Source organism: Rhamphochromis longiceps, linkage group LG17 (genome assembly GCF_057381845.1).
Source record: "Rhamphochromis longiceps isolate RC_006_pf linkage group LG17, R_longiceps_female_GT1.1, whole genome shotgun sequence".
NCBI lineage: Eukaryota > Metazoa > Chordata > Actinopteri > Cichliformes > Cichlidae > Rhamphochromis > Rhamphochromis longiceps.
In genome coordinates, this window is record NC_140573.1 from 22,940,896 (window position 1) to 22,967,927 (window position 27,032).

At 42.4% G+C, this 27,032-nt stretch overlaps 1 protein-coding gene and 1 pseudogene across 3 annotated transcripts in view; one reads left to right on the forward strand and one right to left on the reverse strand.

Annotated features, from left to right (window-relative positions):
• The window catches only part of plxnb2a.1 (plexin b2a, tandem duplicate 1), a 242,202-nt gene extending 215,631 nt beyond the window's left edge, over positions 1-26,571 (forward strand). For all 3 annotated transcript variants that reach the window (XM_085386326.1, XM_085386328.1, XM_085386327.1), the window contains 18 exons: positions 5,337-5,432; positions 5,884-6,020; positions 6,113-6,213; positions 8,553-8,782; positions 9,252-9,433; positions 9,525-9,591; positions 11,483-11,629; positions 11,882-11,959; positions 12,244-12,322; positions 15,734-15,834; positions 18,994-19,075; positions 19,211-19,362; positions 19,622-19,782; positions 22,501-22,648; positions 23,425-23,489; positions 23,906-23,981; positions 24,992-25,066; positions 25,607-26,571. In XM_085386326.1, the coding sequence (XP_085242452.1) occupies positions 5,337-5,432; positions 5,884-6,020; positions 6,113-6,213; positions 8,553-8,782; positions 9,252-9,433; positions 9,525-9,591; positions 11,483-11,629; positions 11,882-11,959; positions 12,244-12,322; positions 15,734-15,834; positions 18,994-19,075; positions 19,211-19,362; positions 19,622-19,782; positions 22,501-22,648; positions 23,425-23,489; positions 23,906-23,981; positions 24,992-25,066; positions 25,607-25,711 (2,082 nt within the window). In that variant the 3' untranslated portion in view covers positions 25,712-26,571. The remainder of the gene's footprint in view (positions 1-5,336; positions 5,433-5,883; positions 6,021-6,112; positions 6,214-8,552; positions 8,783-9,251; positions 9,434-9,524; positions 9,592-11,482; positions 11,630-11,881; positions 11,960-12,243; positions 12,323-15,733; positions 15,835-18,993; positions 19,076-19,210; positions 19,363-19,621; positions 19,783-22,500; positions 22,649-23,424; positions 23,490-23,905; positions 23,982-24,991; positions 25,067-25,606) is intronic.
• Positions 3,301-5,317, reverse strand: LOC146649716 (uncharacterized; annotated as a pseudogene).
• Positions 26,572-27,032: the final 461 nt, after the last annotated feature.

A 27,032-nucleotide genomic window follows, 5' to 3' on the forward strand; every position in this document is an offset into this window, starting at 1 on the left:
TTACACATAGTTACTGCATTTAAGTCAATTTTGTCTCTGGACATTGTTAGCAGGAATTTCTTTAGATTCTTAAAGAAATCGGTGATTTTGTCATTATTTACCCACAAAAACTCTGCAGTTGTGGATGCTTTATCATGCTTTGGGTCTAATTCACCTATCTCTCTTATGAGTTGTGACTCGGTTACTCCAGGAATGCATTGACACAATATGTACCTGTAATCCGGACCACCCAAATGGTGATATCTGGTACTTCTCTGTAGTGCAGAGACAAAGGCTGTAGGATTTTTAAGAGGATCAGGAAGCTCTTTAATAGTTGTCACTAATTCTGAGATTTTAGGGGGCTGAATACAACACTGATCTCCTATTATCATAAAGGGGTAAGTGTCATTGACGTCACTAGATTTTGGTTCTGTTTGTTTACTACCGCGAGTGTTGGCGTAAGGACCTTTGTCATGCTGGCTTTGTTTTTCCTTTTTTCCTTTTAGATAAGTCTTTATTAAAGTTCGGGTAACAGGTATTTCTTTAGCTACCTCTAAACCTCTAGCTACGATATCGTGGCGTTTCATGTGGGTGTCTATCGTGGACACTGCCTGATGCAAAAGTTTTTCTTCATAGTCGTCTGAATTTTTTCTCATAAGTTCCTCACATTCTTCTTTCAAAAGTTTTTCTCTTTTTCTATGTTCTGCTAATTCTTCCTTGCGGCGTATATATTGTTTTTCCTGATCTTGTTCAATTAGGTGTCTAAGATCCGTTGCATGTGATTCAGATTTTTCGTCGCTTTCTTTTGAGCTGGTTGGATCAGAATGCTGACATTGTTTACGTGCAGCTGCTACAGCGACTATTAATTCGGTCTCATCGTAAGGGTGTGGGGCTGTAGGCTGAACGGCTGAACATGCAAGACTAGCTTTTCCTGCGGTAGGTTTATGTTCTTTGCTAGAGCCTGCACTAGTTTTATTTGATGTTAAAGCATCTACACCTGGTTCCGGTCCCTTTTTCCATAGTGGTAACATTTGATGTATCACGTCGCGGCATTCTATCATATATTTTCTACAGGACTTTTTAAGCAGACTACTTTTCTTATCACAAATGATATTCAACATTTCTACTGACCTGTTTTCTGGCGATAATCGTTCGGGATAGGGCTCCGAAAAGAAATTAGAATGCATTGAACTTACAGTCCGTAAGTTGTAAACAAAGTCAGTCACATAAGCACTTCCGCATGTTCTGGATACGTAATCATGGAAGTCTTCGCCGATTCGTGGACGTAGGTTACACGTAACCGGAAATGGGAGTTGTACTGAGCCGTTATTTGAGACTTTATTTTGTATTTTATTAATTTTTGGTTTTACAGGTACTTTAGATTTTTTTATCGGACCTGTCTGTGGTCTTTGAATAATTCTGACCCATGTTCAGTGACTTCCAGAGGGGTTTACACGCTAGGAGGATTTAGGTTAGTATTTTCGCTGCGGCACAGCTGAGGTCACTTTAAATTTATTGCTAGCAATTTTTTGTTTGGGTGAGCAACTCTCACATAGCGAGCAACTTCTCGCTTAACGAGCAACTTCTCGTAAAACAACAGGCAACTTCCTGTGTCTTTCTGCTTTTAATTTACTGCTTTTAACCCTTGTATGGTAATCGGGTCTGTGAGACCCGTGTTCAGTTTTCTTTTCTTTCGTTTTTTTTTTTTTTTTAACAAAATTAAATTTAATTATTTGCTAGCTTTCTCTGAGTGAGCAACTTCTCACTTTTTCAAGACAACAGGCAACTTCCTGTGTCACTTTTTGGTGAGCAACTTCTCACTTAACGAGAAATATTCAAGACAACAGGCAACTTCCTGTGTCACTTTTTCTGAGTGAGCAACTTCTCACTTTTTAACGTACGTTTCAAGACAACAGGCAACTTCCTGTGTCCACCAACACCACACAAGGGTTAATTTACTTTATTCGGGGACTGAGGAAGTCGTCAGTGTATCTCTCTGGATCACTAAGTGAAACTTCGTCAGCATATCCCGTTTTTTTTATGGATCGATCACTGAGAGAGGTATAATACGGTCTTTATATAAATATGAAAGACGCATATTTACCTTCTGTCAGTCCATCCCACTTCTGACACCAAATTGAAGGAAAAAATGTCCATCCCGGTTTTCCCTCCAAGGCACGAGCGATAAGCAGAGTTCTGTCCTTTCCTTATAAGATTCCTAATTATTCAAAGTAACACTCAGGTATGCCATTCAGCGTGTTAGTACGAGCTCGGGAGCAGCTTGGGAGAACAAGAAAACAGAGACTGCTTTAGGTTGCCTTCCCAATCGACTCAAAGGTTTATTTAGTACATAACAGCTTATATAGAGGAAAAAAAGGTTCGTGTGTCAGCTTTCCCAGTTCAAACCGGTACAGACCAAATAAGGAAACGTCTTCCTGCCTTGTGAGCAAAGAAGTATCCTGTGTGTAGTTTCTCTCTTCAGCTACAATTTATGATCATCCCAGCAAAATACACTCCTAGACATAGAATACAGAGTTCTTTCATTAGTGAATTCTGAAACAAACCACCTGGCCTTTAACGAGCCTTTTTCTAAGAGATAAAGAAAAAGGGAGGATGGGAGTAAGGAAGTGGTCTCGTCTCTGTGGTATTTTCGACCTTGGGGTACCAGCTTGTGAGTCTTACACATTAATTCTTGGGTCAGAGAGAAAGAGAAAAACAACTAGTAGATGGGCCTTATTGAGTAACAGTTTTCCTGTATAAAACAATATCCTGTAAATGCTAACCGTGGTATCAAAATATCACAACAGAATGCTTGTTGGTCACAGCACCTTAACTCTGACCTGTGAATCACTCAAGCATAAAAAGGCACCTAACTCGTGGGATGAACCAATGTTGTTAGCAAAGAATCAAATCGTTACTAGCAGGCTGTTGCAAAATACGTAATTTGTTCCCATTTCTTCAGTTAAATCACTAAAAAAATTCTCAATTTGACACCATTCGACAGACATAAAATATTCTTCCACTAACTAAGTGATTCCCAAAGAACTATTGGCTTGAAACCTGCCATATTTCAAGATGGTGTCAAGTGTATCTTGATATATTTGACAAAAGAAGAGATAGTGAGCCTTAAAAAAAAAACCCATCTACAGCATGTGATCCACATCTGAAAGTTGTGTCCTTAAGAAACAGGAAAAAAAAATGAGCAAACACGTGATGTAGGACCTGAGAGAAACATCTTGACCTTCAGATGATCCATCTGCTGTTTACTGAAGCCTCATCAGAAATGTTCTCAGTGGAAGGGCAGCTGTCAAGAAGCCGTTCTTAAGGAAACGTACCATTCTTCAGTATGAGAATGATCTCAAACACACTCTTAATGCAGTAAAAGCATACCAGACCACAGACCACAGCGTTGTTGAAGCAGTGTGGAATCATCTTGAGAGGGAACAGAACAAACGGCAGAACCATCAAAGAAGAGCTTTGAATGTCCTTCAAGAAGCCTGGAGAACTATTCCTAAAGACTACTTCATTTACTTCAGTCGGTTTTAGAAAACTCAAGCCGTGTTGAAGAATAAAGAATTTCAGGCTCACTACAGTTGAATTTTGGCCTTGTATTTGTATTTGTTTGCTAAGAAATGAAGGATGACTCAAGACTTTTGCATTAGTACAGAAGATAAGTGAAACTAATAGGTCCCCTTTAATTTTTATGAAAGTGTTTCTTCTTGTACTTGAGAACAGAAGCAGCATACAGGCAGTTAATTGACTGCAGTGGGTGTAAAACGATTAAACCAACAGAAATTATTGTGCTAATCGCAGCTGTTGCTACCTCCCTTTCTGTTCCCTTCTCTTGCACTTTAAATTGATAAAGTGAATGAAACGTGCTGGTTTATAGATTTTGTTTTTTGAATACCAAGATCAATCTGAGGGGCTGCAAAATTATCAGGTAAGGAAAAAAGAGGGGAAATGAGATGAGAGATGAGATAGCCTTTATTTGTCAGTTGCAGGTCTTTTGCCCACAACCGAGATGACAGACCTTGCCAATCGTACATACAATACACAAACATCACATTGGGGAGACAGGTCAGGCCATGTAGCGAGGAAAAAAAACATCGAAATGTGTAACACAGAAGGATAATACAGGAATGCACAGATATCAACACACCATAGCACAATAAACACAGACAGCAACATGGGAAAGAGTTCCAGTGTGTACATCTGATCTGCAATCTTTCCACTGTGCCTCCAACTGACCCGATGTCCACATCAGAGGGGAGGTAAGCGTTGGAGGTGGCGCTGGATCCGGGGTAGGGAGGGTGATGCGTCAGTGAGTGCTTATCAGTATCAGTATATGTATGTGTGTGCGTGTCCAGAGTTCAGCTGAGACGGTGTCCTTCGCCCTGCCAGGCTAAGTAAACAGTCTTCCAGCCAACCCAGGTGGCCTTGTAGGGAATGGGAAGGAACAGACTCAACACAGTCGTTATCAGGGTGTTTTGTTCAGCTCCGGCCTTGAGCCCACAGCTGGCGCCGAAGGGGTATCCGCATTATAATGGTGATTTTTCTTTTACAAACAACTCATGAGAATTTCATGCTGTTTTTAACACTCCGACACCGACACTGGTCTCTCAATCTCCCGTTGGATACCTGCAAGTTTCTCCGTGATGTTATTTACCTTCAATTCCGTGGTCTTTTCACTCTTTTGCTCACAGAGCAGATTCTGAGAGCAGCCAACTGATCCGCGATGTAATCCAGCTTCCGCCCAGAGGTATTGTTCCGAGTGGATTCTTCCCTGGTGTAATCCAATATACGCTCAGAGGTGTTATTCTGAGCCTTCACTGCAGCCGTTAGCGCCTCCAAGCTCTTAACCATGCTGCATTCAGTGAGCCCATTCTGAGAAGTCGCACCTCGTCCCATCGTTTCAATCCCAGCGGGCAGCCTTGGGGGTGTTTGAACAGCCAGTTCTGCTTTCTTAATTCTCTGATAAGCCAGGGCCAAGCCAGCTCCGATCAGCAAGAACCCTGTTATCATGGTTCCGAATAGGTAGATATCTTCAGCGTCCTCGATCGACAGTCCCGCCAGGCACACGATCCTCCATGTCTGCCACCCGTCCATCGTGTATCCGGCAGGGAAAGTCCCTCCAGGGCACTCGGGCTCTCCCGAGCCCAGACTTCTCGTTGAGAAAAGGGTGTCAATAGCATTCAGAGACCAGCTGATCAAATATGTTCCAAACAAACTGTTTTGTTATTGTGACTCCAAAAAACTGTGAACATTTATCAGAATCTGTGTATTATATTTAGTGATGCTCCACTAAGCATGTGTTTAGTTCACCTGTGTGACTCTTCATTCCTGTGGGCCCGGTACAGGATGATAAGCTGATACTGGAGGCGCCTTCATCCCAGCCCAGAGCCAGATCTAAACGTCAGCGCAGAGACACAGTCAACGACCTGCTGGAGCTGGTGGTGAGCATGTGACGTTTTAAGCACTTTGGCAGCCAGGAATGATGCTACTGAAGGACATAGGGAAAGTACAGAGCTTCTTACGCTAGTCTTTCAGATCCTGTAAAAGAACAGCACTGTTGCTTCACAGCAAACGCACACCGGGCTCTTTGGTCTGATGTTACCACGCGGGTTCTCTTCATATCAAATAACATGCTGGGTTAACCCTGCTGATCTTGGCACAGGACGTGCTTGCAAAAGAGTTTTTTATCTCAAGCTTTTCACTTACTTTCCATGTTAACGCTCAGCAGTGAAAGAATATGGTTTGTGTTAAGCCTTCAGTAGGACAAGACTACATCAGAGTTTAAGAAGCAGATCCACTGAGTCTCATATGGAAGAAAATGTTTACAACAATGAAGATATAAAACAGAGAGAGGAGAGCTTTCAGGTTCAGCAGCATGTTGTCTGTCTCCAGGTGAAATTTGGCCACGGCGAGTGGGTTGTGGGTTCGGTCTACTACTCAAGAAAAGACGACATTCCTCTGGCTATAATCATCCCGGCGGTGATCATACCGATGCTGCTGTTCATCGCCGTGTCAGTCTACTGCTACAGGTTAGAAGAATATGAGGTCAAATAGACAAATTAATTGTTGCGTGTGCCAATAAACACGCTCCCTTTTGCTTTTTGGGTCTGTAAACAAACAGGAGGAAGAGTCAGCAGGCAGAACGGGAATACGAGAAGGTGAAGCACCAGCTGGAGAATCTGGAGGAGAGTGTCCGAGATCGCTGCAAGAAAGAGTTCACAGGTACTGAGCCTCACCTGAAAGCTGTGAAGTCACAGGTCTGGTGTTTGTGGCGAGAGTGATCACTGAAGCCGTGTACATGTCTGTTATGAATTATTGTTTGGTTTTGATGGAAGTGTCTCAGCATTTTCAGAACTGTACAAGTCTGTTCTTATCTCTGGAAGAAGTGATGGCGGTGGAGCTTTAAAAGGTTTAAAAGAAGCAATGGACATTCTAAAAGCATTAACATTAAAAGAAGACATTCATCAATTAACTTACAGTATTGACACTGACTCTCTTAAAGACTGAACCCGGCTGTAAACTCTGTGTACTTCCATGTACAAAGCTGAATTTTGTCTGCATCTCGTCACCCGTTGGGTTCACAGATTGGAGCACATCACCACTTTGGCACTCTGTGAACCTCTGCCAGCGGAGGTCAGCAGATCGTGCAGCGCTTTGGCTCAAACATCAGAATATTTCCCTTCAGGCCTTCGGTGGAGCTTTTTTGGCTTCATCTGACGCCTGACAAGGAACTCTGTTTAGGTCAGCAGGCCCTGAAAGCAGGTGTCAGTCAGGTGTCCATATTTATAAAGATGGAGACAAATAAACACACTTTAATTAATGGACTGGTTCAAGAAAATCATAAAAATATGAGTGCTCTGATGAAGCTTTGAAGCCCATGGGAGGCTCAGTCTTCTTCCAGTACGTACAGAGGCGAGGCGTTTCTCCAGTGTGAATACGCCTATAATCTTTTCCCATTCTTGGTACACCACTGTGGTGTTGGTGCATACCGTATCTGCTGCCATTTGAGTTTGTTAACTTCTAAATATCTGCATTTTGAACATCGTGGAAACTATAAAGAAGTTTGGCTATTCCATTTGTTTATGTTACGCTTCTTAATTACAGTTACAGCTTGTTTTTTCTTGTTTATATGTGAGAGCTGCTTAATTAGCTCATGCTGATTAATGGGAGTCTTCACATTGGTTTACCATCAGAGATGGGAGAGACGCACTAATGATTTTCATGGTGACAAAAGGTGCAATAACAAAGCGAAAAAACAAACATAAAGCACTCAGGGTGACTGTTACCTACCATGAAATGTTCCTATAATTTTCCTGAATTTTCCTACACACAATACCACTTACAAGTTCTCTCCTATGACTATAACCTCTAACTTATTGATCTCTTCCAGTCTTTCAAAGCCTTTCCTTTAGCTGGAAAAGTGAGTACAGTCTGACTAAAGTTGTCTGCAGCTGAGAATAATCAGGATTGTTTTTGTCCTTAAGCTCTGGCCTTATTTATCAGGCAGGGATTTTCTAATGATCTAAGAATCCAGCGGTAAGCAGAGCCAATTAAGTCATGGACCCAAGTATGTTTCTGCTCCATCCAATTAAATCCGCTCATTCTAAATTCCAAATAACAAGCAGTCATAAAACTTAACAGTAGTTTCCCCATAAATGTAAGCCCCTGTTCTTTTGATAGTTTTAAAAGCCCTGTCGTGTCTCTGAGCCAAAGATTTTCACGGCCATGTCCTCCACAGCAAATTGAAGACCACTTTATACACATTTTAAATAGCAGCCACCTCGATTTGTGTAGTCTGAGGACGTCGCTTCCTTGAAGTTATAATTGGGACTGCTGGAAAAATGCATTGGAATTTGTGTCACATGCTTTGAGTGTCCAATAAGACCAAACCATTTGCATTTGATGCACCAACGCTGGAAATCAAAGTCTCTCTACATGAGTGCCATTGCATCTTGAGGTTCAAATAAAATGAAATTAGGATTTCATTCTAATGAAGTGAATGCTCTGCATATTTACAAGATATGAAAGCATGGAGACATGGGCCTACATTACCAAAGTTCTCTGAACGCCTCATGAAAAGCTTTTGAAAATGTAAATCAAATAAATTTTAAATAAAGAGAAAAAATTCAAGATGCACTGGTCCCTTCTTAAACAGTCAAGTGTGTGGACTTCACTAGAGTAGCTTAGCATGATCCTCAGTTCAAAATAATGCTTCTTTATCTTGTCCTGACCCTCAGTGAAGCCTTCAGTTTGTGGTGGCTCCTTTCTATTTAAGCCAGTTTTCTTCTGACCTGCGATGTCAGCAATATCAACTCTTATTGACATCATACAGAGCCAAGAGTGGAAAAGCTGCCTGGAACTCTGTAACTAGAGCAGTACATAAACAGATTATTGGAAATGTGTGATCTAAACATTATTGTCGCAGTATATATGAATATATACATACAGCAGAAGAAGAAATTAAGAAAAGAATATTCCTTCTGCTTTAATTTCCTGCACTACTTCTTGTTTTAACATGTTTTCACACATTTTCTGATGGTTTTCCTTTTTGTCTCTATCAGATCTCATGATTGAAATGGAAGACCACACCAGTGACCTGAGCGAAGGTCGCATCCCCTTCCTGGACTACAAAACCTATACCAACCGAAATTTCTTCCTGCCCTCCAAGGACGGCGCCAATGACCCCATGATCACGGGAAAACTACAAATCCCAGAAGCCCGCAGGGCCACTGTGGCTCAGGCACTCAACCAGTTCTCCAACCTGCTGAACAGCAAAACGTTTCTCATAAATGTGAGTTTGAAGATTTGAAGTGGATTTTCCTCTTTCTCTTATGGGCGACCGTGGCTCAGGGGGTTGGGAAGCGTATCTGTAACCGGAAGGTCGCCGGTTCGATCCCCGGGCTCTCTGTCCTGGTCGTTGTGTCCTTGGGCAAGACACTTTACCCTACCGCCTACTGGTGTTGGCCAGAGGGGCCGATGGCGCGATATGGCAGCCTCGCTTCTGTCAGTCTGCCCCAGGGCAGCTGTGGCTACAATTGTAGCTTGCCTCCACCAGTGTGTGAATGTGAGAGTGAATGAATAGTGGTATTGTAAAGCGCTTTGGGTGCCTTGAAAAGCACTATATAAATCCAATCCATTATTATTATTATTATTATTCTTCCAGCTCAGTTTTTTATTTTATTTTCCTGCTTATTTTTCTGTCTTTGTATCTATTTCTATTCATGTAGTTATTATCATTAAATTTACTGTCATATGTGTAGTTTATCCACACGCTGGAGAGACGTCCAGACTTTAACGCCCGGTCTCGGGGTTATTTCGCCTCTCTGTTGACGGTGGCGCTGCACGGCAAACTGGAGTATTACACGGACATCATGAGGACGCTGCTGCTGGAGCTGATGGACGAGCATGTGCAGAACAAAAACCCCAAACTCATGCTCAGGAGGTGAAGACAGGACAGAGACTCGGTGGTTTATTCTGTGAATGTCGTAGTGATGGAAAAGTGATCTAATGTCTCCCTCTGTTTGTGTATCTAGGTCAGAGACAGTGGTGGAAAGGATGCTTTGTAATTGGATGTCCATCTGCCTCTATCAGTTCCTCAGGGTAACACTGATTTTCTTTTTCACTTACTCCGTGTCACACATTCCTTTCCTTCGATTTGTTTTTATGTCCTTGTCTCTTCGATCTGTTTCTCTTTCCTGCTTTTTTCTGCCTCTCCTCTTTGTTCCTCAGTTATAATTGACTCTAATAAACTTTCTTTCCTACTGAAAGCAGATCTTAAACCTGTATTTTGTGCTTGGTGTGTGTTTTGTTTTGACCAATTTGGGATTTTTTGCTGTTTACTCTGACAGCAGCTGCAGATACGCTGTGCATTAGTTTCTATAATTTAACCCACTCATAATAAACACAGTTCATGCTTCAGCTCCAGAGAAAGTTTACACCACGGACATGCTTTATGTTTTCATAGAGACCAGCAGTTGTGCTGTGAATGTATTTATGACCCAAACTAAAAAGTTGAACATATCCAGAGAGTTCAAATTCAAACAGCAGGATACTAAATCTGAACAACAGGAAACCCACAAGACAAAAAAAGAATAACAAACTGCCTCTCACTTTTCACAAAGAAAACAAAATGTGAAAATTCACATAAAGAAAAAAGATCTGTTCAGCAGTTCAAAAAGCAGAAAAAACCTGCAACTAACAACTAAAATAAAGAAACGACTTGTGACTGACACCCTGACAGATCCAAAGCTTCCACATAATACAAAAGGGTCTGCAGTCCTTTTTCAAAACTCTTTTGTTTGTCTTTCATTCTGTATGTAATGGGGTTTTTTTGTTTTCTTTTTCTTTTTCTTTTTTTTGGAGGGGGGGGCAGTTTGGCATAATTTGTCAGAGAAAACTGACAAATTATAAAATATAAGTACTTTAATAATTTCAATAGTGAGAAAACAACCTTCTTTGTCTCCTTTTTATATTTAATAAACCTTAAATTCTACTATTATGATGAACACAGTTAATAAAAATACAGTATAAATTGATATTTAACTTTAGTAAACAGTTACACTTGTTATTAATAAATATACATAGATATATTTTCTTAACCAGTTATCCAACTCAGGGTTGTTGGGAATGCTGGAGCTTTTACCAGCTGTCAGTGGGTGGTCAATTCCCCAGTCTGTCATAGGGCTAGCACACAAACACAAACAGTCAATATTGAATCAGTAATTAAAGGCCCGTACAGTTGTGATCAGAAGTTTACAGCTACTCCTCATGGGCATGAGTGGTGATTTTGGACTTTGTGCAGTGTACCAACCCAGAGCGTGGTGCTACACCACCATCCTTGACAGTTGGAACAGTGTTCAAACATACATCTCATCATTGTGGCGAAACATAAAACTTTTCTCAAAGACATTTAGATCATCCGTGTGTGCAGCTACAAAATTTCAGTCGACCTTGAAGGTGTCGATTTCAGGGCAGCTCAGATTTTTCTCTCAGCACACGGTAATGTAAAACTCTTTTCCTGTGGGCAGTGACGCTGTTGTCCAGCAGGGCTATTTCTCAGCATCCTAACCAGTTTCGTATCATCCGAGAGTGGCAGTTTGGATCTTCTTTGAGACCTTGGCAAAGTAGTGACACATCTGTGTAACTTGTACTTCCGGAAAGTTGTTTTTAACTGATCATCTTGGAATCTGCAGTTATTAAGACTTGGCTCCAAGAAACTTTGTGTAAATCTGCCAATTGTCTTTCTCTCATGTTCACTGGATTCATTGGACTTTTCCATTGTTCTTAGTATACATCAATCAAAAAACATTTTAAACACAAATTCAATGGTCATGTTAGGGTCAGTGGACTGCTGGGTTTTTACTACTAGAAATCTTTGGTAATCCATAGTAAATAGCGCAGATGAGAGTTATGGCTTATTTATAAAAGAACGATACTAGATTTTTATGAGACCTTAACTCTTTTTTTTAAGACGTTGATGTCTCTGTTTCAGGACACGGCAGGAGAGCCTCTGTACAAACTGTTCAAGGCCTTGAAGCACCAGATTGAGAAGGGTCCCGTGGATGCCAAGATGAAGAAGGCCAAATACACGCTGAACGACACGGGACTGCTGGGAGATGACGTCGAGTACTCTGTGCTGGTCAGTATGAACAAAAGCACCGCAGTGTGCAGTCTTCCTTCACACACACGTTAAGTTGGAGAGATTATGTATCTCACCGGTTTGATAGCAGCAGCAGCCAGGGAGAGGGAGGTGTGTCAGTTGTCCATCAGAGCGGACCCCCAGCTCCAGAATGAGTCATGCTTTGGGTCGTTGGTTGCATAATGAAAACAAGCCTTCACTGTGGCTCCACTTTTACCTTCTTGCATCTTCCCGGTGTGTTTGTGCTGTCAGACTTTGCAGGTGTTGGTGCATGGGGAGGGACCAGATGTGACTCCGGTGAAGGTGTTGAACTGTGACACAATCTCCCAGGTGAGAATCTTCTTCTATTTTCAGAGTTAAATTTTTTTTTGGTCGTTGTCGTCAGGACTGTTTGATCTCTGGCTGAGTTTAAAAACGAAGAGAAGCTTTGCCGTATCTTTCCCTGCCACCCTGCACTTTGTCCTTAAAACTGATCGAATGTCTAGAATAGTTTGAGGTAGTTGCAAAACTTCTGTCTGTCGATATTCTGCAGCTAATAAATGTGAATGAGATATCATTGTCTGTCTTTTGAGTTGACATTATGGCAGGTGAATTTGTAATTTTGTGCTCTGCAGGTGAAAGAGAAGATCATCGATCAGGTGTACAGAAATCTGCCGTATTCTCAGAGACCAAAGGTGGAGAGCGTTGCACTGGGTAAGAAACAAAAACAATCATTAAGCAGCTAGGAAAAATACAAATTATTGATTATTACACCCAGCGTTCAGCATCTTAAACTCCCGGGTTACAACAATATTTGTGGTGGTGGGGGTGGAGTATATAAAGAATATTTAGCTTTTTTGACCTTTAGATAGACCTTAAAACTATAATGTCACCTAAATAAGTCCTGTTTTCCTCACGTGTGTCCTTTCCTGAGCTGCACACCTCGAACAGCTGTCAGTCTACAGATCAGATTACTATGAGTGAATCCAGTAATCACTAAACTAGAACCTGTTTTACAAGGTGAAGTAGACTAAAACATAACAAAAAGTGACATGATCATGCCACAATGTTAAGAAACTGATGGGAAAGTCTATCCACGGCACCATTATCCACAAATGAAGAAAAGTCCCGGGAGTGACTGGCCGACCAAAATTACTCCAAGAGCTCATCCATGACTCATCCAAGAAGTCACAAATGAACCCAGAACAACATCTAAAGAACTGCAGGCCTCTCAGTTAAGGTCAGAGTTCAGGATTCAACAATAAGAAAGAAACTGTGCAAAATGGCAACAATGGGAGAGTTCAAGGAGAAAAGCACTGCTGACCAAAAAGAACAGAAAGGCTCGTCTCATATTTACCAAAAAACATCTGGATGATCCCCAAAAGTTTGGGGGGAAAAACTTTGTGGATTGGCGAGACAAAAGCTGAACTTTCTTTATGAAATTTGAGTTGGATTAAACCTAATACAGCATTTCATAAAAAGAACATCATAGCAGCAGCTAAACATGGTGGTGGTAGTGTGATGGTCTGGGGCTTCTTCACTGCTTCAGGACGACTTGCCGTAGTTGATGGAAACATGAATCCTGCTCTCTACCAGAAAATCCTGAAGGAGAATCTCTGGCCATCAGTTTGTGGCCTGCTGAGCTATGATCTGAAACATACCAGCAAGAGCATCTCTGAATGGTTAAAAAATAAATAAAATTTAAAGGGTCTAATCTATGTTAGTCCAGCAGGCCGTTCATGCTGGAAAACCCTCTAATGTGGCAGAAATAAAAGAATTCTGTAAAGAATGTGAACGACTCATCGCCAGTTAATGATTCACGTTTGCATTTCACTGACAGTTTAAGTACTGCAAGGAGAAAACAGGTCATCCTCTACATCAGATTAGCCTCACACAGATGTAGGTTTTGGAAAAAAGTGTTTCTTTCCCTTTAATAGTCCCTCCCTCCAGATACCACACACCCAGATGTTTTAACTTGATTGTAAAGATTAAGCATGAAGCTGCAGTGATGTTTAAACAGGTCTGTCAGGCCACTAAAAGACTACAAGGCTTCTATAAGGGAAGTGAGACGTGCTGTGAATAAGGATTAGCTGGATTTCAGGGTTGACCTTAAATACCCCGTAGCATCCTGAGACAGAGAATTTCATTAATCCCACAGAGAATTCCCACTGCAGCTGAATCACATATAACAGCCATTCTAGTGTGTGCCGCCGTGTAAACTTTCAAACAGTTATTGCTGGGTATGAAAGTACAGGAATAATTCACCACTTCAAACAGGAAGTTTTAAGATGTAATATTCAGCAGCATGTGTCCTTTCTACGGCTGCATTTCCATCCACTGCAGCAGAGTTTTTATCCGGCAAACAGCTGGAATCTCACAAGATTCAAAACAGAATCCATTTTCTTCTCCCCGGACTTTAGTAGGTTGTAATGCTGCTGCTATAGAGGTGTGATGACAGACTGATGATAATCATTTGATCTCCTGCTAAGTGCTTTTTTGAATGTGAGTACCTGCCAGAGTTTTTCATCCACAAACTTTTCAAAGATGGCAAAAGTCGCCTAACCACATGTTAACTATCGCTGACTTGTTCCTAAGCTGGTGCTAGATTGGGTCGGCCTGATGGGCGCTGCATTCTGCTTTTATTGATTGTTTTGCTGTCAGGTAATTGATGACGCTGTGGGCTTTTCAAAAGGTCATTTGGGAGCCAAATGGGTCGGTTGTGGACTCTGTTGTTTATTGCTTGTTTGCTGCTGACAGGCAACCTGAATATGTTTACAAAAATGTCTGAATTAAGATTGTACCGACTCAGCGGGTCTTTGATTTCATTAGTTCTTAGTACATTAGTGTTTGGGCCTTCTACTTTCTGTTGATTAAAGTTTTGGGTGTTTTTGTTGCTGTTTTTTTAATTTTTTGCTGTTAGCGAGCGATTACAAGTAATTCTGGTGATTGGCAGTTAAGTGTGCCTCACCCTCACCCATCCAGGTTGCCGACATGTTGCAAACTATCTGAATCGGTCTATGAGCACAACTCGTCTGGGACATGTCTCTTTGCAAAAGGGAACTGGACTGGTTGCCTGTGTCATTTTGTAGTTGGATGGCCATTCTTCGTCACCGTGACTATTTGTAGAATAATTTGACTCTGAACGTTTTAGTTAAAAGTGCCAGTTTATGGTAAAAATAAATGGCCTGTATTTGTATAGCGCTTTACTAGTCCTTAAGGACCCCAAAGCGCTTTACATATCCAGTCATCCACCCATTCACGCACACATTCACACACTGGTGATGGCAGCTACATTGTAGCCACAGCCACCCTGGGGCGCACTGACAGAGGCGAGGCTGCCGGACACTGGCGCCACCGGGCCCTCTGACCACCACCAGTAGGCAACGGGTGAAGTGTCTTGCCCAAGGACACAACGACCGAGACTGTCCAAGCCGGGGCTCGAACCGGCAACCTTCCGATTACAAGGCGAACTCCCAACTCTTGAGCCACGATTGTTTATCACAATAAATAACTCTATTATCACAAATGAACTGCATGTAATTGCCGATTTGAGTGCATTCATTCACAAACCCATAGCAGACTGTTAGCAGGCTGCCTCAGTCTTGATACCACTTTATCGCCATCTTGGTGCGCCAACGTTGCTTTGAAGACGACAACTGATTGTGAGACCAAAGCCATTTTCAAAGTGACCATTTCCAAGGTAACAAGATAAACTGGCATCAGTCTGCCTCTTTCTCTGTGGAGTATTTAGTCTTATGTTGCTAACATGGGAATCTATCACGGCCAGGCTGCCCTGTGGTCACTTTGGTTTGTCGATCAGTCTGACTGATGGATCATCCAATCAAGATTTTTATGGGCATAACTTCCTTTTTCTTAGCTGTGTGTAAGAAACCATCTGAATCATCCGCAAGGTGTAGATTTAAGCCCAGGTACTTTGGACCTATCCCATCCCGTATCAGAAATATCCAATACTGGGCAACCTATTGAACACAATAAGTGTTGAGAGGAGTGATGGTAGGAGCATATCCCACTGTACCTACAATGATTCACACACATGGATCAGGTTGGCACACCATCACTTTTGTGCTAAATTACATGTTAATTTCCTTCTGCTTGTCCCTGCAGAGTGGCGTCCCGGCTCCACGGGTCAGATCCTTTCTGACCTCGACCTCACATCCCAGAAGGAAGGACGCTGGAAGAGACTCAACACACTGGCTCATTACAACGTGAGTTCCACCTGCTGCACATGCCTATTTCTGCCCTGTGTCGTTTCCCCTTTTCCTTCATCCTGCTGAGTGTCTTATTACCAAACACTTCCTGTCATTTCCTGATGGTTAAACTGCTGTTTGTTAAAGATGAGGTCAATTGCAAGCAAGCACAGCGATGCCACACCTCCCACCGCTGCTGCTGTGATCCTGTACAAACAAGGTTAAATGCATCTCCGTGGACTGAAACTGTCCTACATGCAGTGGAGCGGTTTAAAAAGTCCAACATCACTCAAGAATTACCTGTTTGTCTCATGAGGCCGTCAAATAAGAGAAAACTGTCCCAGAAATCCCTGAACTGAAGTCTTTACTCATCAAGATGAAGATTTACACTCATCACATGCACTGAGTATAGTATAGTATAGTATTTATTTAATGTCATTGTCAAGAACAATGAAATTGCGTTTGGGGCTTCCATACAACCCAAAAAAAGAAGAAAATAATAAATACCCCTTAAAACCCAAGTGTACATATTTAACCCAGTGTGACTCCAATGCAATAAGACAATCCTTAGCAATAATGTTCGTAGAAATTCAGACAAAGACCTGAGAAACATGACAAAATACAACAATGCAACCCATTCAATATTATTGTACTGTGAGATATGATATCAGATATGATAGTTATCTATTTAAGAAAGAGGGGGGGGGGCAGGAGGGGGAAGAGAATAAAGATATGATGCACCAATGCAGACCAGTTCATTGCTATTAAGAAGTTGGATATGGTTATTGTCCGTGAGAGGGGGGCAGAGAGTTCAGGAGCCTCACAGCCTGTGGATACAGGCTGTTGGCCAGTCTGGATGTTCTGGCCTGTATAGACCTGTACCTTCTCCCTGAGGGCAGCAGATGGAAAAGGTGGCGCGCAGGGTGATGTTGGTCCCGCAGGATACTGTGCACCCTCCTCAGACAGCGAGTGGGGAAGATATTACTGATCTCTGGCAGACTTGTTCCAATAATTCTGCCAGCTTCTTTCACCACCCGCTGGAGTGCTTGCTGATCGGCCTTGGTGCAGCTGGGGAACCACACTAGAAATCCATACGTCAGAACGCTGCTGATGGCACAGTTGTAGAAGTTCAACATCAGAGATCTGGGAATGTGTGCGCTCCGCAGTCGCCTCAGGTAGTAGAGGCGCTGTTGGGCCTTCCGTGCAACTGAGGTGATATGGTTGCCCCAGGACAGGTCCTCGGTCACAGTTACCCCCAAGAATTTAAAACTACTCACCCTCTCCACCGCCTCACTGCCAATGAAGAGAGGCAGATGGTTGTTATGGCCCCTCTTCCGGAAATCTACAATGATCTCCTTGGTCTTTTTGGTGTTTAAGACCAAGTTATTGTCGTGGCACCATGACTCTAGTTGTTGCACCTCTGTCCTATAGTTTGTCTCATCATTGTTGGATATAAGTCCGAGCACTGTAGTGTCATCTGCAAACTTAACAATGAGATTGGACGCGCAGGAGGAAATACAGTCATGGGTGAAGAGAGTGTATAGCAGAGGGCTCAGAACACACCCCTGAGGGGCACCGGTGTTGACCACAAGGGTGGAAGAGGTGTTCTTACCCACTCTGACACTCTGTCTACGGTTAGTGAGGAAGTCCACAATCCAGTTGCACAGAGAGGAGTTAAGTCCCAGTTGGTGGAGTTTGGGACGGAGTTTGTATGGCCGGATGGTATTAAAAGCCGAGCTGTAGTCTACAAAGAGGAGCCGTGCATAGGTGTTCCTGTGTTCCAAGTGCTTCAGTAATGTGTGCAGCACTGTGGCGATCGCATCCTCGGTTGACCGGTTCTCCCTGTATGCAAACTGGTGCGAGTCCAGGGATGGTGGAAAAGCAGCTCTGATGTGTTTAATGACCAGTCTCTCCAGGCATTTGGCGGGAATGGGGGTGAGTGCCACAGGTCTGAAATCGTTCAGACATGTGACATTTGACTGTTTTGGGATGGGAACGATGGTTGCTGCTTTGAAACAGGATGGTACCAGTGAACAGGACAACGAGGTGTTATATATAGAGGTGAAGACGTCCGCCAGGTCCGCAGCACAGTCTTTTAGCACCCGGCCCAGCACTCCATCTGGCCCGGCCGCTTTCCTGGTGTTAATGCTCCGGAACACACGCCTCAGCTCATGAGTGCTCAGGACTGGAGCAGGATCGGTTGAGGGGAGAGGGGACAGGACAGGGTCGGTGTTCTCCCTATCAAAACGGGCATAAAAGAGATTTAGATCCTCAGCCAATCAATTAACATTCCTCAGAGGTCATGAATGCTTTGGTAATCCTGGGTAAAAGTGTTAATGTGGCATCATTTAAAAAACATTTTTTTATATTATTAGATGAATAATATTATTAGTGTGTTACTGCCCATCCAATGCAGGACGCCTGCAGACGAGACTCACAGAAAAAGGATCTTCTCCTAAATCAGTTCAGACGTTAACCTTTTATCGTGTTTTATCCATCTGTTTCTTAAGCGCTTATCCGGTGGGGCTGGAGCCCAACTCAGCTTTCACTGGGTGAGAGTCAGGTTACATCGTGGATAGGTCGCCAGGGCTAACTCAGAGAAACACAACCATTCACACTCACGTTCAGCACAGTGTAGAATCACCAGTTACTTTAATGCACATGTGGACTGTGGAAGGAGAGAACATGCAATCAATTAACTTTTCCTCATCTATCCTAAATGTATCTATTTTGTTGTTTCCTTCTTGGACTTGTCTGTTTTTATTTTGGTCAAAATGTTTTTGCACAGCAATTTTAATGTAGATTAGTGCCGTTCAGCACCAGTGCAGTTATTGATTTTCTTTTTCACATGTAAACTAAAGTCATGTGAAAAACTAAGTACACCCTCACCTCTTCCATAGGAATGTTGGGGTCCTGAGCAAGTCGGTGTTCCCTCTGCGCTCTCTGGGTGTTTTTAATCATGTCTGTTTCTCTGTGTTGAGCTGAGCTCTTTACTTCTGCACCAAAATCACCAACAAGTGGAAGCGTAGAGAAATGGCGAAGACCAGCAGGAATTAAAACGCCAGTCCAGTCCACTCTCCCTTCTGACATTTAAGGAAAATTTGTTTATTGAGAACGCTGCAGTGAGACAGAAAATCATCACTTCCCTCAATTTCTAACCGATTTCCTGTCTTACAGGTTCGAGACAACGCCACGTTGGTGCTGTCCAGAGTTTTGCACACACAGTCTTTCCACCAGCACCAAGACAGCCATGAAGAGAGTACGTCCACACGCACACACACACACACACACACACACACACACACACACACACACACACACTTTTTCTGCAACTTTTAAATGCACATGAGTGAAAAAAACACATCAACTTCATGCAGTCCTGTCTCACCTGCAGAAAATGCCCTGCTGGAGGACGATAACACTTTCCACCTGGTGAGACAGCCAGATGAAATTGACGAGGTGAAGTCGAAGCGAGGCAGCATGAAGGACAAAGCGATGACCAAAGCAATCACAGAGATCTACCTGACGAGGCTTCTGTCTGTTAAGGTACAGCTGTGCAGTTTCACTGCAGATGTTTCCGTCATGTCTGCGAGTTTCTGCTGCTGAAACTCGCAGACATGACGAAGTTCTCATATTTCTTAATTTGTGGGTTTTTTCTGCTTGTATTTGTTATTAGCAGATGCAATTCTGTTGATTGCACTGTCAGGACACTCTTATTTAAATTTTTAGATGTTTTTAATCTGAAGGGTCCTTTTTTCTATATTAAATAGATACATTTAAAACACTGTGTGTCTTTGTGTTACAGGGCACTTTGCAGCAGTTTGTGGATAATTTCTTCCGCAGCGTGCTGTGCTCGAGTTCCGTCGTCCCTCCGGCCGTCAAATACTTCTTCGATTTCTTGGACGAGCAGGCGCAGAGACACGACAATGTAGACGAGGAGACGCTGCACATCTGGAAGACCAACAGGTACAAAGACTCACCAAAAACACCAAGTATGCTATCCAGGTAACCTAAAATTCATCTGTGAAACAGCTCTGTGCAAAAGGGAACTCGACTCAACTGGTTGCCAGCTGATTGTATTCTGGTGTTATTCCTATATAAGGTTGCCGAGCAGTGTTATTGCATCGGTATTTGCGTTTATTGCCATTTTGATGCTTTGAAGACGATAACTTAGAGGTTCGCAGACCTGGTTCCCGACTTCAATGCACAGAGGGACCATCATTAGGTCTTGCTGCAGTCTCCGACCTCTGTTTTCCCTCATTTGACGGTAACATAAGAAAGGTTAACATTTAGAGAGGTGTTTGTTTGTTTGTCAACTTGGCCCACTTGATCAGATTTTGAGTCTGACACCGCTGTTTTGGGTCTAGGATGATATCGTGTACTGTGAGATTTAAATGCTGGCGACAAGAAACGTCTGAATGAGTGATCTGTGGGCCTGAAACTGTTCTAACGGCTTCATGTGGATCATGCTGTCAGTAAAGGCCTCAGAAGATGAGCTGATTCAGCTCATCTTCAAAGCTGCTGAGAATCCCGGCGTGAGATACAACCTGCAAAGAAAACCAGCTAAGAGAAATAATTATGTTGCTTCACTGCTCTGTGTGTGTCTGTGTGTGAGATACTTCATCAGCCAAAGGAGGGAGTAATTATGTCCTCGTCACTTCTGAACCGGGCCGTGGACCACATAAAAGCCTGATTTAATTGACAGGCTGTTATCAGGGCAGATAAACGATGACGGAGCAGAGACAACGGAGAAGGATAGAGAAACTGAGAGAGATGGGGAGATTGCTTTTTTTTTTTTTTCCCTTCCTCTTTTTTTTTAAGTCCAAACTTCTCTGTTTTCAAACTGGCCTTGAGCTAAGCCTGTCAATCATCAGAGGCACACATACACACACATCTGAACAAGTTGGTAAATGAAATATTTATCAGTTCTGGTGAATTATTGATGGGGGTTATGGTCTGGGGAGGCAGTGAGGGTGGGGGGATGAAAGGAGAGAAGGAGGAGTAAAGGGAAATGGAGCGTCGGCTACATCCTGAAGTCTGAAACTGAGCATCTACTACAGTAAGCATTAGGGATGGGTACCGGTAATGGCACCGGTTCTGACATAAACTGTAGTAACCAGACCGAAAAGCAGCGCACATTTCGGTGCTTTTTTTCCCCCTGAGATGTCATACACTTTGAATTCTAGCCAATCATTTTACCTTTGCAAGGCGGGCCCAGGCACGTACGTTCTTTTAGAGCAGAGCTACAGATTAAAATTTCCCAAAGTGAAGTCAAAGTCTGGCTGTACTTCACAGCAAAAGATGCAAACTCAGCAGCCTGCAACAAGTGCTTTAAGCTGATACTGTGCAACACCTGGCGACGCATAGCATTTTTTTAAAAGCCGAGAAATGCGCCGTATTTGATAGCTTGCTGCGAGACCTCACACCGTGCACATCTACTGCGGGTGTGGTGCCTGTTATCGGACCCGGAGTTAGCAACATCCCCCAAGAACCCAAAGAGTACAGTCTTGGCCCCTAGCCCTGCCAGTGTAGCAGAAATGATGACAGATGATGATGGCAGCAGCAGCCGTTCTTCTCTGCGTGAGTAGCTTATTGCTGTTCATGTGTAGTTTACATTGAGTAAGCTGACCACGTTATTACATTAATGCATGTAAGGTGAACTAGCAAACATCATCATAGCTACATGCGGCTGTCTTCTTGTTTGATGGCAGATACTCCCTTCACCCTGGCCAAAAAGGCTGAAATGACCAAAGAAAAAGTGGAAAACAGCTAAACATGAGAAGTTTTTGGACAAAGTGTGTGTTCTCCATTCTTTAAGCACTGGTTCGAGCACCGGTTCGAGCACCGTTTAAGCACCGGCACCATTTCAAAAGTACCGGTTTGGTACTGGTATCAGATAAAACCTAAACGATACCCATCCCTAGTAAGCATTGCTCCACCTGCCGAGCTTTCGGATCCATCGCTTCACATTTTCAGCTCGTACTCTGGCAAATTTTATTTTTTGGTTTATCACAAAAACAGAATTCTTGTTTTTTGGCCAACTATTGCTGAATGGACTTACAAAGTGATCCGGAAAGAGCTGCAAAGAACCATGACCCAACAAAAATGAGATGCAAGTTGGTCTCGAAAAGAAGAAAAATACTAATGTGGCAAAAACCACAAAAATGGAACCAAATGCTCACTTTAAAGATAAAGAACGGCCACAAAAAGATGCAAAATGACTAAAATTAAACACAAAAGTTTGAAGATAAACACAGAGAGAAACTAACGTATTAAATGAAACATGAATTGGTTCCAGAGATCCAAAACAATGTAAAGTAAAATTACCTTCATGAAATCCAAAATAACCAAAGTAAAACACATACTAACCACAAACACATCCAGAAGGACTCAAGAAAACAGAGGACCAAAGGACCACAAAGAGACACAAAAATACCCAAATAAGACTTGTATCATCTACGAACAGGTCAAAACCAACTTAAAGACAAATAAACTGACCACAAAATTCTTAAAAAGAGACACAAAATGGCAATAGACATCCAAAACTAAAGACGAACAAAATTACAGTACTGACATCCAAAACAACCGAAATGAAATATGATTGCCACGAACAGGTCAACAACAAATAAGAAAAATATTCCAGAGTCGTGACTTTAAGCAGCAGATGTCTTTGTGTGTCCTCAGCCTGCCTATGCGGTTCTGGGTGAACATCCTGAGGAACCCTCACTTCATCTTCGACGTCCACGTGACGGAGGTGGTGGATGCTTCGCTGCACGTCATCGCACAGACCTTCATGGACGCCTGCACCAAGACGGAGCACAAGCTGAGCAGAGTGAGAATCAGTCCGTTCAAAGAGCGCCATGTTTGTAACCCTGTGAATGTCTCTGAGAGAGAAGCGATCTGGGCCATTTTTCAATTACAACCACAACTACCCGCTGCAATTTCTCTGATTTCAGCAATTTCCTGCTATTTTAAACCAAATATGCGATCCATTTATTTATCAGCTCAGTAAATTTCTGTTTTGGACACAAGAGAAGAACCTCAGAGCCCCAGAGAGTCAGATGATGTCCACTTTTTGCCGTCATTTAAAATGTATTAAAGTAGATATTTGGTTATGCTCGGTGGATTTCTGTGATTGCTGAAGCAACCAGAGATTCTTTCAGGCAATTTATGGTTGTCAAATCAACAACAGAGAGGACGCTGAAGTGAAAGTCAGCTCTCTGTCTTGTAATCGCAGTAAAGACTGTTTAGACTTTTAAAGCCACTTTCCTTTTTAACTAGCTTTCTTCTGATTGGCTGCCCCTCGTTAACATAAGATTTGAACTGCGGGTGGGCGGGACTTCTGTGTTTACAGCCAGAGGTGGCATTTTAAGTGCAGTGTAGTTTTTGGTTGGTATTTACAAAAACCTGCTTTCTGTGCACACTGACATTGTGACAGGAACGTTTTGAGAGGTAGAGGGAAATCTCCTGTTATTTGAGTGTTTTTCTTGAACTGAAAGCTACATTTTCACACTTTTTGATGACGAGGAGGCAGATTTACCACCTTTTTTTTTTTTTTTTGTCGTGTTCATACAAACATGCTCATCTATTTTCTCTCTCTGGCTGCAGGAGTCTCCCAGCAACAAGCTACTCTATGCAAAAGAGATTTCCACGTACAAGAAGATGGTCGACGAGTGAGTTTAAACTTCTAAATATCCTCAGAGAGGAAACGTGTGTGTATATGAAATGGTGTTTTGGCTGAACAGCAGAGTGAAATTTAAAAAAATGGCAGTGTGTTTGAATGTAAAAATGTGAGCTCTCAAATGTCTTTTCATGCATCACTAACCATTTCTTTTGTACTGATGGCTCTTGTCGGTGTGGTTTGACAGATGTTTGCTTCAGTCCTTTTGGATTTTCTAATATTTGGTGAAATCACGGCTGCTGAGCTTGGAGGCTGTTTGAAAAACCCCGTAAAACATCCTGAAGGTGATGTTTTACGGGGTTCAATTACCCTCAGTGGTTAATCAGGACAGCCGTCTGATGATCCACTGCGTGATTGAACTCACAGAAACCACCTGATAGTTTGTTTTGACTGTTTCTCTTTCCACAGTTACTACAGGGGCATCAGGCAGATGGTTCCAGTCAGTGACCAGGACATGAACACGCACCTCGCTGAGGTGTCCAGGGTATGAACCCACCTCTGTTTGTGCTTTGTTGCATGTTTCATCCCTCTGCAGTGCATGTGCAAGTAGTTACTACTTATAGTAACTAACAGGTGAAGATTATACAAGATTATACAGTATACCTTGACAGTCCTGGGTTGAATCTTCTATTTGCCTTCAATCTGCATTAATTCGTTGTGGCACAGATTCGACAAGGTGCTGCAAACTGTCCTCAGAGATACTCGTCTACATTGACACAATGGCATCGCACAGCCGCTGCAGATTTGTCGGCTGCTTCAGCTTCCTGTTCTTTACCAAGAGGAGCGGCACCACCCGGTGTAGTCTTCTGCTGCTGTAGCCCATCTGCTTTAAGGATTAACATGTTAAGAGATGCTTTTCTGCACACTGTGGTTGTAACGAGTGGTTGTTTGAGTCACTGTTGTCTTCCTATCAGCTGGAAGGCTTCTGGTGATTCTCCTCTGACCTCAACGGGCAGAGAACTGCCGCTTCCTGGACATTTTCTCTTTTTCTGACTATTTTTCTGTGAACTCTAGAGATGATTGTGTGACAAAGTCCTATCAGATCATTAATTTCTGAAATATTCAGACTCTTCTGGCTATGTTCAAAGTCACTTCAATCACCTTCCTCATTCTGATAATCAGCTTGAACTTCAGCAGTTCATCTTGACCACATCCACATGCCTACAGGCTCTGAGATACTCCCATGTGATTGGCTGATTTAGAGACTTGCCTTAATGAGCAGTTGAACAGGTGTACCTAATGAAGTGGCTTTCGGTGTAGAGCATCAGTATGGAATATAAAATGCAGCAAGTCAATTTTAACTATTTGCTAAACTACACATTCAACATTGGTTGAATCCTGAGCAGCTCCATCCAGTTAAGACTTGGATCCATTTATTTTTATTTTAATTAACCTCTGAGTATCAAAAGTGTGCAAAGCTTCAAAAATGTTTCTTAAGACTTGAAAGTAGATGCAGCACCTGTCTGAACTGTGCTCATACTCTCTCCTTTGTAGCAACACACAGACAAGCTGAACACCCAGGTGGCCTTAAATCAACTGTACCAGTTTGCCAGCAAGTACTACGATGTGGTGAGAGCTGCTGTCTTCAATTTATCTACCTTTGTGCTGTTGTGTGTGCTGAATCCATGAGCTACAAGGGGGAAGAGAGCTGTTATCATTGTTATTTAAGCTTAAAATAAGTTGTACAGAAATCCAGATTATTATTTCACTGGACTGATATCGACTATTTTCATAACAAACTTTTCCAGTGTTGGTAAAAACTTCAGTGAGTGATCAAGATGCATTAAGTTTAATAAGCCTAAAAAGCAACAGATTTTTCTCTCATATTTGCCAAATATTGTTTTTTCTGTTCGATTTCTGTTCGAAGAGAGTACCACAGAGTGCTTTCAATTTTAAGTTTAGGCGTAAACCAGTAAATCTAATATATCTGCCTCTAATATAGCGTTGCATTTTTTTTTTAATGCTGGGATAAAACAGCCACTAGATGGCGGCACAAGAAAGATTTTCCGTCTGGTTATAGTTACTCAGAGGATTTTTTTGTATTAACTATAAAACCTTTTACACATATTGACGTAAATATGCCTCAGTTTTAATTTTTTTTTCTTTCAGATAATCCAGTCGCTGGACGAGGACCCAGCAGCCCAGAACAAACAGCTCACCCTTCGCCTTCAACAGGTCGCTGCCGCCCTAGAGAATAAGGTCACCGACCTTTGACGCCAGACCTCGAGGAGGGTTCGGGGGGAGGAGCTTATGGATGCTAAAATACAGGATTTTGTTTTCAACACAAGGACTCAAAGGATGGCGAGCTCACGGACTCCACTGAATGTTTAATCATGTAATGACTGAAGTATTTGGCAGGGGTGAGGGGATTGGTCGGTGGATCCAAAGGAAGGACTAAAGGGGGAGGAGTTATGGGACGTCTGGAGGGGTGAGGAAAGTGTTAACGTACACCCGGAGTGGTGGAAACTAAAGTGTTGATATCTACTACACCTACATGGCGTACTTCTGCTTGGCATCTCAAAAAAGATTGCGAGGAGAGATGTGAAATGGCGCGATGTGATTACAGATGAAAGTTGTGTGAAATCAGAGTTATTTTTTTAATTGTACCTGGGATGTACGTTGGTGTACTCCTCGGACCTTGTTGTTTCTGTATTTGGCTTCAATGTGCCACAAATTTTAATTTCATCATGTAAGGACTGAAGGAAAAACGTGCCGCACAAGAAATGAAGGCTTCAGATTTTGGGATTTTTTTGAAGAATGAGCATGAAAATGAGGCATTCCCAAATATGTCCTTTTTGGTACTCTGCTCTTTTTTGGAAGTGCAGCTGCTTTGGGCACCTTTTCTGACCACTTTCTGAAGTCTGGAAACTGTGGATGTGGGGTGAATTTCATCCTAAAGTATACAAGATTAAGTTTGAATAAAATGGGAAAACCTCTACGGTAGAGCTGGGCGATAGAACGATAACGATATGTATCGCGATATAACTTTTTCTCGATAGAAAAATTAAACTATCGCGATAGACCTCGCTGCTCTTGTCCTCTAAAAAAAAAAACAAAAAAAAAAACAAAATAAACCCAGCCAATCCAAATTAAGTAGCGCAGAGCCGAACCAATCACAGCCGCAGCGTCACGTCACGTGACTTGTTACGTACAGCACAAGTGCCAATATTTAAATAAAAACAAGCTGCTGATTATTTCACATTTTTCTTGTGAGCAACGGCACATTTAAATCTTACAAATATAGTTATTTGGCTTATATCGTGATAGATATCGTTATAGCCTGAAATGAAAAAAACATATCGTGATATGAAAAAATCTTATATCGTCCAACTCTACTCTACGGTACACACCACTGACCAATCAGGGGTCTCAATGGAGGAACAAAGGACAGTGAATTCGGGGTACGAGGAGTTATATAAACCCAGAAAGCAGCAGGTTTTTTTCCCTTGTATCGTGGCCAAATGTAGTTTTTTCTCTACAGTTAGCAGCAGTATGTGTTTCTATGCTGATGATACTGTGCTTGTGACTCACAGCT